The sequence below is a fragment of the Mirounga leonina genome, unplaced genomic scaffold, assembly GCF_011800145.1.
Source record: "Mirounga leonina isolate KUSES-001 unplaced genomic scaffold, KU_Mleo_1.0 Mir_200, whole genome shotgun sequence".
Taxonomy (NCBI): Eukaryota; Metazoa; Chordata; class Mammalia; order Carnivora; family Phocidae; genus Mirounga; species Mirounga leonina.
This window is the reverse complement of record NW_023270503.1, coordinates 21,675,616-21,689,568: the sequence shown is the minus strand read 5'-3', so window position 1 is coordinate 21,689,568 and position 13,953 is coordinate 21,675,616. Positions and strand designations below refer to the sequence as shown.

Sequence of the window (13,953 nt, the reverse complement as noted above, 5' to 3'; positions counted from 1 at the left end):
AGCTGGCTCAGCGACTCCAAGGAGATGAAGCTCACTGCTGTGAACCGGGAGGTAAGGCACTGCACAAAGTATCTGTCTCCAGGTGCCACTGACAGGCATGGACAGCAGCTGCAGGAGAGAGGTGGCTCAGGTCAGGGGGACACTCCCTGCTATTTTTCCTCCGGAGCATTGTGTCCCTGGGACTGTCCAGGAGCTTGAACCCCCTGGGGTTAGAAGTGCCGTGCTGCTTAGGAGGCCAAAACGAAAGAAGATGGGCTCAGTCCATTAATATTTGATTTTAATAATACTTGTTATGTCTGAACAGTCGGCAATGCACAAAGAAAAAAGTCTTCAGTGAATGTTTACATTACAGTGTGAACACATGCTTTGAATATGCAGTGGAGGAGGGGTGAATTCACAGTTAACAAAGCTAAAAAAAAAGTCCTTGTTACAAATTACACAAAGCATATAAAAATATTTCTCTGAATGCATAGATTAAGACTTTAAACTCACCTACCATCAACTGTGCAGGCTCATCCCACCGCCAGACGCAGGACTCAGTTGACTACAGAAGACTTGAGAAAGGAGAAGAGAAGCCCACGGAGGACTCAGCCCTCCCCTGAGATGCCCAGCCCCTCCCTCGCCCGCGTCTCTGTCTCCAACCTCCGTCTCTAACTTCCGTCTCTAAGCCGGGGGGGGGGGGGAGGAATGCCCTGGAGCGACTCCTCCATAGGCCACCTCCGGGCTAGGGACCTCCACTGCCTCTGAGTCTCTATTGATCTAGATGGCTAGAAGAGTTTTTACCCCAGTGATTTAGACAAAAATTAATACTGGACTTATTTCCTCCGGGATACAACTAGCCTTCGTGTTATCAGTAAATTGTAACTTTTCCCAAAGGGAAGGAAAAAAGGTTAGTAGGTCTAGGTAAACTAGCTTCTGATTGGTTGAAACACAAGGGAGGTTTCCTTTCAAGCACTTCAGAGAAGGGATAATAAGTAACCTTTACTCAGTGATGCAAACACTGTACAAGGGTGAGTAAGTCACCATCTGTAACTGGTGGGATACGGTTAAGTCACCGGACGGAGTGACTCCACGAAGCTGGCCTTGAAAACACCTCAACCTCAGCTCAGCACCGCGCAGCAGCAGAAGGCCATGGGCTCAGCACAACGTTCTCCTCCACTGACAGCTTCTGCGTGTTCTCGCTCAGTCATCGCAGTGTTCCAGTAAAATTAACACAGTTAGGAAGTTCAGTTTCTTTGGAAACTATAGGCACTATGGGGAAAAGCTTCTTAAGACAGCAGGGACGCTCTTCAACAGCCAGCTTCGAACCCCTGCCCTCCTGTTTGTCTAAGTGTGCTCGTTCTTATTTCTAAAGTTACGCTGTTTGTCTCAACAAGACAGTGGCTCTTTGAACATTAATGACACGGAAGGAAAGGAAAAGAATTCTTGAATGCGCTCTTTAAAAACATCCGTATGCCATGCTCAAGAGTTTAATCAGGTATCTTCCAGAACAAAGCCTGGGAAACTCACAACTGGCTTTGTTAAGTGGACTGGTGGTGGTAGTCGGGGAGCCCTAAGATCAAACAATTTGTTTATACAAAAAGCAACAGATTTCAGAGTTGTGTAAAAATCCTAATAATTTCAAAATAACCTTTATCTTTGATACAAAAATAAAGATGCTAACTCCTTTAGCTCAGTTTCCCACAATAACCTTTAAAATAGCAACAGATTCGGTTTCAAAAATTGCTTTTCATTTCTAGTGGGAAATAAAAGTGGAGAACACAGGCCGGCAATGTTTGTGCTCTTCTCAGACGGTGCAATTAAACATGGAGAGGACAGGCAGGAATCGCTTCGGAGATTTAAAAGGGTGGGAAGAAAAAAAAAAAAAAAAGCGTTGCTCTTTTGGAAGGCATCAGAGAGCCCTCTAGTGGCCACAGAGTTAATGCAGCGATGACTGTCCAGGCAATGGCGGACTAGAGACAGAGAAGCAGGCTTGGGTGCTCGCTCACAAAGGAGAAAGGGGGGAGGAGGGGCAGCTCTTTTGGTTAACAGCATACTTACAACTAGGTAACTGTATTCTTAAATACTTTGAACCTGAGTAACATTTATAAATATGGTATGTGAAACCTCACAGCCACTATTCACACTAAAACTCTTTTGCCCAGTACCTGTGCTTTCCCCAGTTTCCTCGGTCACCAGCTCCTGCTTCAGGAGAGGCGGGGGGGCGGGAGCGGGCGACACCAAGAGAGCATGTCCGCCCTGCAGGTGCACGGCAGGAGTGGCTGCACACGGGCTCCGCGCTCTCCACGTCTGCTTGGACAGCTCACTGACACGGGGCGCACAAAACAGGGCGTTCAGAACGGCCAGCTTCTGCCTCTCCAGGCCACTTCTCAGCTGTTCACAGCTTCAAGCAATAGGTTTATTGTGCACCAAGAGGCTTGGAAGAGTGGCACCGCTGCTGGGGAGGGGGGGTCAGGGGCTTCCTACCTTGGCAGAACGATGTTAGTGTACCCTACACAGTGGCGCCCAAGGCATTCCGATCCACGGCTTGTCCTTGGCCCAGAGGGGATGTGCACTGTCACAATACTCAGCAATAAAAGTCCCTGCTGCATTAGTAAGTCAGTTTGGAAGCTCTCCTGTTGTAGCAAGGTCTTTCAGTCAGTGTGGATGCAGCATTTCTGAACAGAAAATTGTTCTCACTTATCATTAGAACCAGTTCCAGCTCCTGGAAGTCTTGGAGTCGAGCAACGTCTTTGTCCTAAAACAAAATAGGGTGAACACGTTGAGAGGAGTCACTTGTCTCTGTATGTTTGGTGTGTTGTGTCAATACCAGTATCTCAGCTCATTTTAAAGCGAGGAAGAAAAAGAAGGAGGAGGAGGAGGAAGTGGGGGAGAGTGGGAGAAGGGGGGGAGGAGAAGAAGAGGAGGAAGAAGAAGAAGAGGAAGAGGGGAGGAGGAGGAGAAGAGGAAGAAGAAGAAGAGGAGGAGGAGGAGGATTGGGAAGAGGAGGAGGAGAAGAGGAGGAGGAAAATCCCGGTGGCAGGCTGTCAGAGTGACAGTGCAGGACAGTCCCCCGGGGCGTGAGCTGGGTTGGCAAAGAGGCGGAAGGAAGCCCTTAACAGCTGCTGCTCCAGGATGAGCACCCCCTGAAGCAAGAGGCCATTCAGATCCATTTTCCCCAGGTGCCCTGAGAAGCCATGGATTCTGGGAGGACCACACACGTATCCATATAGAATTGCCCTATCGTTTAACCTGGCTCTTAACACAGGCCATATCTGACAGTGCACTGAAGTGATCCTTACATATCACTACACAAACAACCAAAAATAGGTACATGTGAATGGTAATTCAGAACATTCTCGCTGGTATCCTACAACTTTCAAAAATGTCATGTCCCTGTAGACGCAGTAGAGGGAAGAAAGCTCAATGACAATGTCTGGAAAACCACCCTTTGCTCCTTTTCTAGTCTCTTTTCGGTTCCCTACTATGATTCATACAGCCAAGGAGGAAGCTGGGTATTTTCCAAATGCAAAAAGCCACCAACCACTCATGCTTAACCGACCTTTCTTACCTTTCTTACCAGAGTATTGGGTAACTTTCTGATCTTCTCCACTTGATCTGGATTCACACCCAGCTCACAGCAACTCACTCTGAGCAATTCTTGATAGGTGAGCTCCTGTCGGTCCAGTTCAATTTCAATGAAATCATTTTCTCGAAGAGATGGGTTCTGAATCCTCACCTTGAGTACCAGCTCTAGAAATAAAGAGGGAGAAACATTAATGGATGGGGCCTGCACCGCCAGCCAATGTAATTTAAGATCTTTTCCAGAAGATGGGTCTACATAATCATGCCCTGTGCCGAAGGACTGCACGACAACCCCCCCCACCCCCCGCCACTGCCGCCCCTGAGAAAACCCAGCCCTGTCAGCAGGGTTAGCTCAGCGCCATTTCTGGCTCTGCTGACGCTTTCCTGCACTGTCTTCCCTACATCAAAGACTGGGGTTCACAAAGTAAAAGGGAGGTGTGTCAGGGGGAGACAACCATCCAGTGTGCAGAAGGACGATTTACTCCTGCTGCTGGAGCTGAGGAGGTAAAGGTGTATGAGCGGGTTTGGGTATCAAACCACATATCAGCAGGGCAGGGGAAGAGAGATGAAAGGAAGGCACAGGCAAGGTATGGGATAGGAGTGACTCCAAAAGGACTTCATAACTGTGAATCTATGAATCTAAAGGTATCTGTGAATGATGAATTTCCTTGTAATAAACACAGTAAGACAGCAGAAAGAGAAGCTACTAATAAAAAAAGACAGTCTAACTGTGATCTGAATGCAGTATACCTCAGCACGGGAGGAATCTGGGCTTTGGGAGTAAATAAGCACTATTATTCAAGGGTCTGGGATCTAAGCTGTCTGCCCCTAAATTCTGAGCCTGGCTGCCAAGATGGCCCACGCCAAGCACCTACGTGGGTTTGGGGGTTCTTGCTTTGCTCCTTACATATGAATCCCTCATGGCACCCCTAGGCCAAGGTTATCAGCACCTAAATATATTTCTTTCCTGGCTCTGTCCCCCATGCAGACCTAGAAGACATGACACAGCTGGAGTCTTAAGTGTACGCAGCGTCCACAGCCCTGTGTCTGACCACCACTCTCTGCCAGAAAGAACCAGAACTTGGAGAAACGGCTGCCTCCGGGGCTGGGGCCGGGAACATTACACTGGGAGCCTGGACCTTCCTGCAGCACCAGAAAGTAAGGACACACTCCAAGAATGATGGGACATGTCCAAGTGACACGAGAACTGGCTTGAAGGGGCTCCTTCTGGACTGGTGTAATTTGAACATCAAGATGATGACAGTAATGAATTATAACCTGAGGGAAAGAATCTACGAATTAATACTAATATAAAGTATGGAGGAGAAGGGAAGGTCCTTCTTTACAGCAGAACAGCAACTAGTATGTAGAGAAAGATGGGGGATCACATTCTACACAATACCTGGCCTGAACTCTTCAAAAGTATTGAGGTCCAAAATGATAGAGAAAGGCTGAGGAACCTTCCGGGTGAAAGGAAAACGAACAATAGGATAACCAAACGCAACGGGTGACCCCGGGCGGAGGGGGCAGGGGGGCAGGGGGGCAGGGGGGAAGGAGCTCACAGAGCTGCAGAGGGCACCATGGAGGTAATTGACAACATCTAAATGTGGCCTGGAATAGAGAATGGTATTATAGCAAGGTTCCATTTCCTAAACGTGATCACTGGACTGTGGTTATGTAAGAGACCATCCTTGTTCTTGGAAAATACACACTTAACTATTTCAAAAGGGCAGAAGGTAAACAATTTGTGAATCTGAGTAAAGACAGCTCCTTATACTAGTCTGGCAAAATTTCCGTAAGTCTGTGATTAGAGTCTCAATACACACATAAAGCCCACGTGCCCACCCTACTTCTCTCCGCCCCCCCATCGCACCCCTCCACCCCCCCACAACCAGGAAGTGCATCACTTGACCCCTGGACACAGGCTGCCCTGCAGTGGCAGCTGCTTCCCACCGCAGGCTTACCTTGCATATTAAATGGAAATGCCCCCGTGAAGAAGAACGGCTGGAATGCTGGCGTCGGTCCTGCATATGTCCCATTTTGAGGCTCCAGAGACACTGGTGGCTTGGCCGGGACAGAAGAGAGCAGTGAGCGGCTCTGACTCACTGGCGGCTGACAGACAGGACCCGGTTTTGTGCTTTCCGGTGTTCGGAGGATGGCAGAGGGGGCAGACACGTCCCGGTTCTGAACCAGTGCCAAAGAGGTGTGGTCCCGTGGAAAGACCCCGGCCAGAGGAGGCTCCCCTGTGGGGAGCAAGGGAGGAGAGCCATCCACAGGGGGCGATGCTGGAGGTGTGGAGGGGCCCCCGTTCCGTAGCTGGCCTGGATCCTCTGCCGCAGGGGTGTAGATGAAAGGGAAGGCTGGGTTGGCCAAATAGTTGGGAATAAAGGGCAGTTCTGACTCCTTCTTCAGCTGGGGGAGGCTGTCGGCACCATCATCTTCTTCCACTTACAAAGAAGAAAACGAGTAACACTTACACAGCCCTTTAAAAATCACCAGGAAGAGAGTGTCTTGTGAAAGCCAGTGTCCTTTGGTAAGTGACATATTTTGTTCAGTGTTTACTGCCTCTTCCAATCAGAAGAGCAAAGAGCGTTCCATTAGGTTTATGATCACCATTTTTTTCACCTTAAATTTTACAGATTAAAAAAATAAAACCTGGGGGCGCCTAGGTGGCTCAGGTGGTTAAGCGTCTGCCTTCAGCTCAGGTCATGATCCCAGGGTCCTGGGATCGAGCCCCATGTCTGGCTCCTGGCTCAGCGGGGAGCCTGCTTCTCCCTCTCCCTCTGCCTCTCTCCTACTCATGCTCTCTCTCTCTCTATCTCTTTGTCTCAAATGAATAAATAAAATCTTAAAAAAAATAATAAAAATAAATAATAAATTTTAAAAAATGAAACCTGATAATGCCGACTTGTCTGGAAACCACATGGAATTACTATCTTGGCACAGTAATATTACCTTTGCTTTTAAAAACAGATCTGTGGTTTGACTGGCATCAAGAATGTGGCCAATAACACCACAAGTCTCAAATTAGTTTGACAAAATCAAAGGTTGCCCCCAAACACAGACTCACCTCCCATGATCTTCCTGATTTCTCTCCTTGATGTCAATTGCACTGGCATTTCTCCTTTTGTCGTAAGAATCTCTTTGTCAGCTCCTGATTGTAATAAGTAAGAGACCACCTGACCATGATTGCGCTTACATGCCCAGTGTAAACAGGTCCTGTCCCAAGAAAAGGAAAAAAGAGTGAGTTAAAAGAGGAGAGGTGGTTTGGGATTTCAAATTCCACGTGCTAATCAAGAAATATATGCAAGCCCATTAAGAGTTCAGCTAGATTGGGCACCTGGGTGGCTCAGTCGTTAAGCATCTGCCTTCGGCTCGGGTCATGATCCTGGGGTCCTGGGATCGAGCCCCGTATTGGGCTCCCTGCTCAGTGAGAAGCTTGCTTCTCCCTCTCCCACTCCCCCTGCTTGTGTTCCCTCTCTCTGTGTGTCTCTGTCAAATAAATAAAATCTTTAAAAAAAAAAAAAGAGTTCAACCTAGAACCAGGAAGCCAGGCTGGCAACCTCAACTTTCCTTTTCAGAAAGCAGGCGATCAAAATGTTTAGTATGCTTGAAATTTATTTCTCAATTTCATTCTGGGCCCTTGGGAAAAACCAGTTTATTCTAGGGGCTTTCATTTCAATGTCTTCCACGAAGCTGGCTGGCTGGCTAACTCTAATGGTACTGCTGAGTGGTCTTCCATCAGTAATGCTCATTAGATTGTCCCAGTCTCTTTAAAATGTTTTTATAGTGTCACATTCCTTTTTAGGGACAATGGCAACTTGCTTCATATGCACTAAATGACACATGAAAATTAAATATTATCAGGCTAATAATCATCTACAGCTCACTCTGCTGCTAAAATTACTATTGCTATAGATATTCCCAGCTAAATCTCAGCTGCTCCCTCTTTTCCTTTTCCTTTTCTTTCCTTCACACACACACGCGTGCGCGCGCACACACACACACACACACAAGGTTTTGAATTTCCATTTTTTAAAAAGTTGGCTTCTCTAGTTCTCTCCATAAGGCTCATCTGCTTAAACGTACGGCGCTGCACAGACTTTAATCCCTAAGGCACTTTAAAAATGTACACCAACGATCAAAATTTTCAAGAACAAACTCTTCTAACATATTAGACTCATTTAAGTAAAACTAATTATTTACCATTGTACACAAAGGAAAGGATTATGCATACTCTGAAGGGCTATTATTTTAACACTGCATAGAAATATAATGAGCATGCTGGTTAAAAACTCCATCTTAACAGAAATGAAAGGATTCAGAATTACTAAATTCATCCCCAGTTGCCAAAGCTGAATATTAAAGAAGGAAAATATTTTTTCCTCTCTGTTCTGAAATGTCCTCAATCACCAATTCTCTAACAGAGGTAAATATCTTCAGAGCTTATAGCCAAATACAATACGGTAAGGAACAGAACAATATGTTCAGTAGTGAGGAAGTGTACCTATCCAGAAAGTTCCTTTGGTTCAAGGGAGACATCAATTTGCCCTGGCCTCCTAAATATTTCTGACTTACCGAAAGCGAGCTTGGCTGGCTGGCTGGGAGCCACTCCACTGATATTTCAGAGTGATATCCTGCACTATTATTCATTAGAATTAGATGATTATCTGGGTACTTTTAAGATATTCTCTATGAAGAAAAGATTGTCAATTTGGGAGAAATAAGGGAAGAGGCTCAATCTTGGCTCCTGAAATATAAGCTCATGAAGATAAGGAAGTGTCTGGGGCGCCCGGGTGGCTCAGTTGGTTAAGCGACTGCCTTCGGCTCAGGTCATGATCCTGGAGTCCCTGGATCGAGTCCCTGGATCGAGTCCCGCATCGGGCTCCCTGCTCGGCAGGGAGTCTGCTTCGTCCTCTGACCCTATCCCCTCTCATGTGTTCTCTCTCTCTCATTCTCTCTCTCTCAAATAAATAAATAAAATCTTTTTAAAAAAAAAGATAAGGAAGTGTCTGCTTGGACATACAGGTACTTAATCACCGAACAAATGAACCAAGAACAAGGTGGACATTGCTCGGAGTGGAAGGATCCAATACATCCTTGATTGTGGGCAAACTGCAGCTCAGAGTGTGTGTGTGTGTGTGTGTAGCACAGGCTTGAAAAGTGAATAATTACAATGATAAGCGAGCATTCAAAAATGAATGGAGCATGATGAGAAAAATATGTTCCCTTTTGCAAATAAAGTACTCACTTGCTGGTAGTAAATCACTTGTTCATGACAAGCTTGAGACTGAAGAAGCTAATTTACTGCCAGTGGGTCTGAGACACTCTGGGAAAACCAACTAGCTAAAGCATCACCATATAAAGTGGGGTTAAGTCAACATGGCATGATCCCCACAACCCCGTGCCGTGAGTGATAATCATTTACAGCCCAGACCTGTGTGGCTCTGGACAGCCATAACTCAGCCAGGGAGTATTTTCAACTTCTTCCAAGCCATTATACTTGTTCCTTAAAGCCAAGAGGTATGCACACACTTGAATTACAATTGATGTGGGAACTCTATCTCTGAACTTCAACTCTTTAGGCTTTAAATTTGCAGTCAGAATATCTGGTTAGTCCGGGGAGGAATTTCAGACCAGAAGCACTGGCCATCATTCAAGAGTGCTGAAACTGTGGTTCTTGAGCAACTACAAATTGGAAGCAGTAATCTTTCTGCTCTTCTATGCTAGAGACTATGTTTTTTGAGGGTAACATTTATATCCATTACCCAACACACTGCTTAATAAGAAGAAAACAATAGTTAACACAGACAATGCTTTTTACATGGGGGGACACTGTTCTTTTTTTTTTTTTCTTATGTTAATCCCCATACATTACATCATTAGTTTTAGATGAAGTGTTCCATGATTCATTGTTTGTGCATAACACCCAGTGCTCCATGCAGAATGTGCCCTCCTCAATACCCACCACCAGGCTAACCCATCCTCCCACCCCCCTCCCCTCCAGAACCCTGTTTGCTTTTCAGAGTCCGTCTCTCATGGTTCGTCTACCCCTCCGATTTGGGGGGACACTGTTCTAAAGGCTTCACATATATTAACTCATTTGATCTCTGAACAACCCATGAGTTAAGTGCTGTTATCAACATTCCCCCCATTTTCCAGAAGAGGAAATAGAGGCAGTCAGCAAATAAATGAGCCAAACAGTACCCTAGGTGGTAGTGAAGCGCTACAGGGATGATAAAACAAGGGAAGGGACTAGGGAGTGCCAGAGGCAGGGGAGGAGCAAGGTGCCATTTTAAATCGAGGGCCGAGGGGAGGCTCACCGAGGTGGCATCTACGCTAATACCTGAAGGAGGTGAGGGAGCAAAAGCACAAATTACTTAATCTTGCTGGCCTCAGTTTCCTCATCTGTAAAATGGAGAGAGGAACATCAATGTTCTGGAGTAGACTTAGAGGGAAGAAAAAACACAAAGGCCTTGCATCAGGGCCATGCCTGGTGTTTCAGGAAAAGCCAGCAGGCCAGGGGAGCAGAATGAGGGGAGCAAGGGGGCAAATCCAGAGATGAGGCATAGAGGTAAGGAGAGAGGACAGTGCAGACAGGAAGTAGAAACTCTACGACCACAGGCTTTTACTCAGAGTGGGATGGTGGCCATTAGTGTTCTGAGCAGAGTGAAACGATCCGACTTACGACTTACGTTTTACGTCAGGATCCCTTTGGCTGCTGCGCCGAGAAAAGACTGCAGGGTATTAAGGGTGGAACCAAGGAGACGAGTTGGGGGGCTGCAGCAAGAATCCGGGCAACAGGATGATGGTGGCTGGGTACCAGAGGTGTAGAGGTAAAGCTAGTGAGAAGTGGTCTGATTCTGACCACAGCTGTAGGTAAAGCCAGCAGAATTAGCCGACTGGCGGGATGTGGAATATGAGGGAAAGACAGGAGGCAAGGAGGGCACCAAGAGTTCTGGCCTGAGCACCTCAGACGCCAAGCTGAGTAGGACTCAGAGGAGCAGGCCTGGGGGATGGGGGAGATCAGGAATGCAACCTTGAACCTCCAACATGAGGTGCCTAATAGACAGCCTCCCTGACTGATGAGCACCCTCTTCAGGTTGCTTCAGATTCAACTACTATAGACCGAGCCTACTTTGGGGCAGGCATCGTAGTTAGGAAAGTAGGGTCTGGAGTCAGATGCTGGCTTCCTTTCTAGTAAATTCTATGACCTTGGGGGAAATTACTTAATCTTGCTGGGCCTCAGTTTCCTCATCTGTAAAACGGAGAGAGGAACATCGATGTTCTGGAGTAGTTGTGAATGAGATAATGAGGCAAAGCTCTTAGAGCCTTGTTTATGTCACGAACTCGGTAAATGTTAGCGATTCATACTATGCTTCATATCCTTCAGTGGTCACAACACTCTTTTCAAACAACTGGAAAATGAAGTGACTCAGGCAAGGTGGTATTAGCTAAAGCAGGAAGGGGGAAGAACCTGCGGGAAAGACCAGGCTCCTTCTTCTACACAACACTGCCTCCCACTGCCAAAACAGTGAGTCACAGTTTGTGAACCACAGAGCAACGCTCAGAGCAAGTACACACAGAACAGGAAGCTTGTTTGCAAACACTTATAAAGGAAAAACAAAACAGAAAGGCAGTAGCTACTGTTTCCTGGCCTTCTGGACAGCTATCCAGGCTGTTTTCTTTAGGAGGTAGATTAACTTCGTGAGGGGGTCAGAAAACCATTGGGGTTGTGGTCCCAGCTATCATATTAATAGCTGTGTGACCTAGGGTTAGTCTCTGTGGTTGGACCCATCCATCTCCAATGTCCCTCTCAGTTCCAAAATGTATGATTCCATTTTAAAAAATAAAATCTTTCCGGGTGCCTGGGTGGCTCAGTCGTTAAGCGTCTGCCTTCGACTCAGGTCATGATCCCAGGGTCCTGGGATCCAGCCCCACATCGGGCCCCCGGCTCGGCGGGAAGCCTGCTTCTCCCTCTCCCACTCCCCCTGCTTGTGTTCCCTCTCTCGCTGTATCTCTCTCTGTCAAATAAACAAAATCTTTAAAAAAATTAAAAAAATAAATAAAATCTTTCCAAGCTCACTTTAAGTCTAAGCTAGCAAAACAGGCGGGTTAAGCATTCCTTGGATCAAATAAAAATTTAAGTGTGAAGAGGACAGAATAACACCACATTCGGGAACTTGACACTAAAGATTTGACCAGCAAATGCTAAAATGAGACTCCCTATTTAATTGGGAAGGGCTCAGTCTGCAGGCAGGCATCTAGAGTCTTGATTCAAATTCTGTATTTAAGATTGTAATGAAAAATATAGCAAAAACACTCATGGGATAAACGAGTGAGTCTTCCCTCAACAGGCAGCCGTAGGCAGCAGCAAGTCACTGGGGCAGTGAGACCACAGAGAGAATAGTGATGCAAGTGATTTTTTTTCCCCCCGGTCTTGGGAAATTGCTAATTTATAAGATTCGTATTTGCTCGGTTGCTTATGCTTTTTGCTCTGCACAGGTGTGTTCTCCAGAAGCTCCTAGGGCAAAATAATTCAACACTCGAACTGGGGTGAGCTCCATACGGGCTTGCGTGATCAATTCGTAGCCGCCAGGGCTCCGGCCCCAGCGAGCCAGGGGGGGGGGGTGCGGGGCTCGCGGGGCGGGAGGGGGGCCAGGGCTCGGGTGGGCGCTGCCCCGGGAGGACCACGTGGGCGGGGATCCGGGCAGGCCGCGCTCCCGACTGCACGGCGCAGGGAGGGGGGGCCGGACTGGCCTGGCGAGCGCCCGGCCTCCGAGGCCCCGGCGCCGGGCCACGCCCCGGCGGGCGTCCGCGGGCAGCGCCGGGCCTCGGTCGCGGGCGCCCGCCCCGCGCCCCGGGCCCCGGCCGGCTGCTCTGACCTAGGCCTCCCCCGCTCCGCACTTACCAGCCGTTGACCTCATTTTGGGAGTTCACATCCACCCCGCTCTCCACCAGTTTCTGCACCTCCCGAATGTCCCCCAAGGCCGCGGCCTCCCGCAGCCTCTCCTGCTGCTCCTTCTGCTCTAGGAGAGCGCTCATCTTGCCCTCGGGCCCAGGCCCCCGCCCGCCCTGCCCCGGGCCCGTCAGCGCCGCCGCCGCCGCGGCCCGCTCCCCGCCATGGGGAAGGCGCGCGGCTCGCCCGCCCTGCTCGCGCCCGGCCCGGGGCTGCTGCTCCCGCCCGCCGCCGCCCGCCGCTCCCCGGCTGCGCCCGGCCGCAGGCCCCCGCCCCCGCCCCGGCCGCGCCTCCCGCGGGCCGACTCCGGGGGACCCTATTCGGAGTGACAACCCTGACCCAGATATTTTCCGTTCCTACCCTCGCCCGGGCGCCCGGCTGGCTGTTTATGTAACTGCCGCACGACGTGATCCGCCGTGATTCATGGACTATTTTTAGACCTCCCCGCCCGGCCGCTTCAGGGGAGGAGGACAGACACATGGAAAGAGAAGGAAGCATCGCTGAGAGCCAGAAAAGCCTGATCCTCTGGCGCAGGCTGTTTACCAGGCATCAAAAATAATTGGTGTTTCTTCACCCCCCCCCCAAGTCTGTTCCGCTCTTTTGCCTTATCTGAGCCAACGCTTGCCCAGCAGGATGGGGGGAACGGGCTGAAAACGATCCTACGATTATATGCCCATAATTGCACGGGCAGATTGCACTGTTGTGTCTTCTCTTGACAGTGCTTGGGACCATCCGGTTCGCATATTGATTTCAATCGCTGTTGTTTTACATCTCATTTTAATATTTTTTTTTTTAAGATTTTATTTATTTATTTGAGAGAGAGAGAGAGCACAAGAGAGGGGAGCGGGAGAGGGAGAAGCAGACTCCTTGCCGAGCAGGGAGCCCGATGCGGGACTCGATCCGGGGACTCCAGGATCATGACCTGAGCCAAAGGCAGTTGCTCAACCAACTGAGCCACCCAGGCGCCCTACATCTCATTTTAGACAGAGATTTCTTCTAACTTGGCTTTCAGGGAAAATATTTATATTGTGCCTGGAGTCTCTAAACTGTAATTTATTACTGCTTATAAATTATGATTAATTACTCTTCATGAAGGCCATGCGAGGAGAAAAGAGCAAAGAAGAACACCACAGAGGCTGTGGCGTTATCCTGGCCCTAATGCCAGGATCTCTGGGGAGAGCTATGGTGTGTATGTGCACAGCATTTTGCCTGACTCCTGCCTGGTCAATCTAACCAGGCTCAGAGCCTGGGTTGGCACTGGTTTGCTACCCAGTGGGAGAAAAACAGAATACTTTTTGCTGAGCCCAGGTGTCTCCGAGAGATCTTCCAGAGTGGCACAGGATGGAACCTTGCAGATGGGGTCAGGAGGATTAAGGAAATAACCCTGGGGTGGAAAGGAGGAAGGCCTGAACAAAGAGAGGAGATGAAAT

The 13,953-nt window shown here is 48.5% G+C and overlaps 1 protein-coding gene across 2 annotated transcripts; it reads right to left on the bottom strand.

Moving 5' to 3' along the window:
• Positions 1 to 256: 256 nt before the first annotated feature.
• Positions 257 to 12,646, bottom strand: ANKRD40 (ankyrin repeat domain 40). Of its 2 annotated transcripts, none has more exons than XM_035026844.1 (5): positions 12,476 to 12,646; positions 6,635 to 6,783; positions 5,529 to 6,011; positions 3,551 to 3,732; positions 257 to 2,737 (listed from the first exon to the last, which is right to left on the bottom strand). In XM_035026844.1, the coding sequence occupies exons 1-5, from the start codon at positions 12,607 to 12,609 to the stop codon at positions 2,591 to 2,593; spliced, it is 1,095 nt and encodes a 364-aa protein (XP_034882735.1). In that variant the 5' UTR covers positions 12,610 to 12,646; the 3' UTR covers positions 257 to 2,590. The 2 variants fall into 2 exon arrangements, with proteins under 2 accessions (XP_034882735.1, XP_034882736.1); XM_035026845.1 differs by having other exon boundaries at positions 3,560 to 3,732; positions 12,476 to 12,629.
• Between the last annotated feature and the right edge of the window lie 1,307 nt (positions 12,647 to 13,953).

What these genes read in the sequence shown, in the direction of transcription:
- ANKRD40 (XM_035026844.1), bottom strand. Translation starts at nt 12,609, where the DNA reads ATGAGCGCTCTCCTAGAGCAGAAGGAGCAGCAGGAGAGGCTGCGGGAG. An exon ending in AATCAGGAAGATCATGGGAG is followed by an intron (nt 6,012 to 6,634) that starts GTGAGTCTGTGT and finishes CTTCTTTGTAAG; the next exon opens with TGGAAGAAGATGATGGTGCC. An exon ending in ATTTCCATTTAATATGCAAG is followed by an intron (nt 3,733 to 5,528) that starts GTAAGCCTGCGG and finishes CTTTATTTCTAG; the next exon opens with AGCTGGTACTCAAGGTGAGG.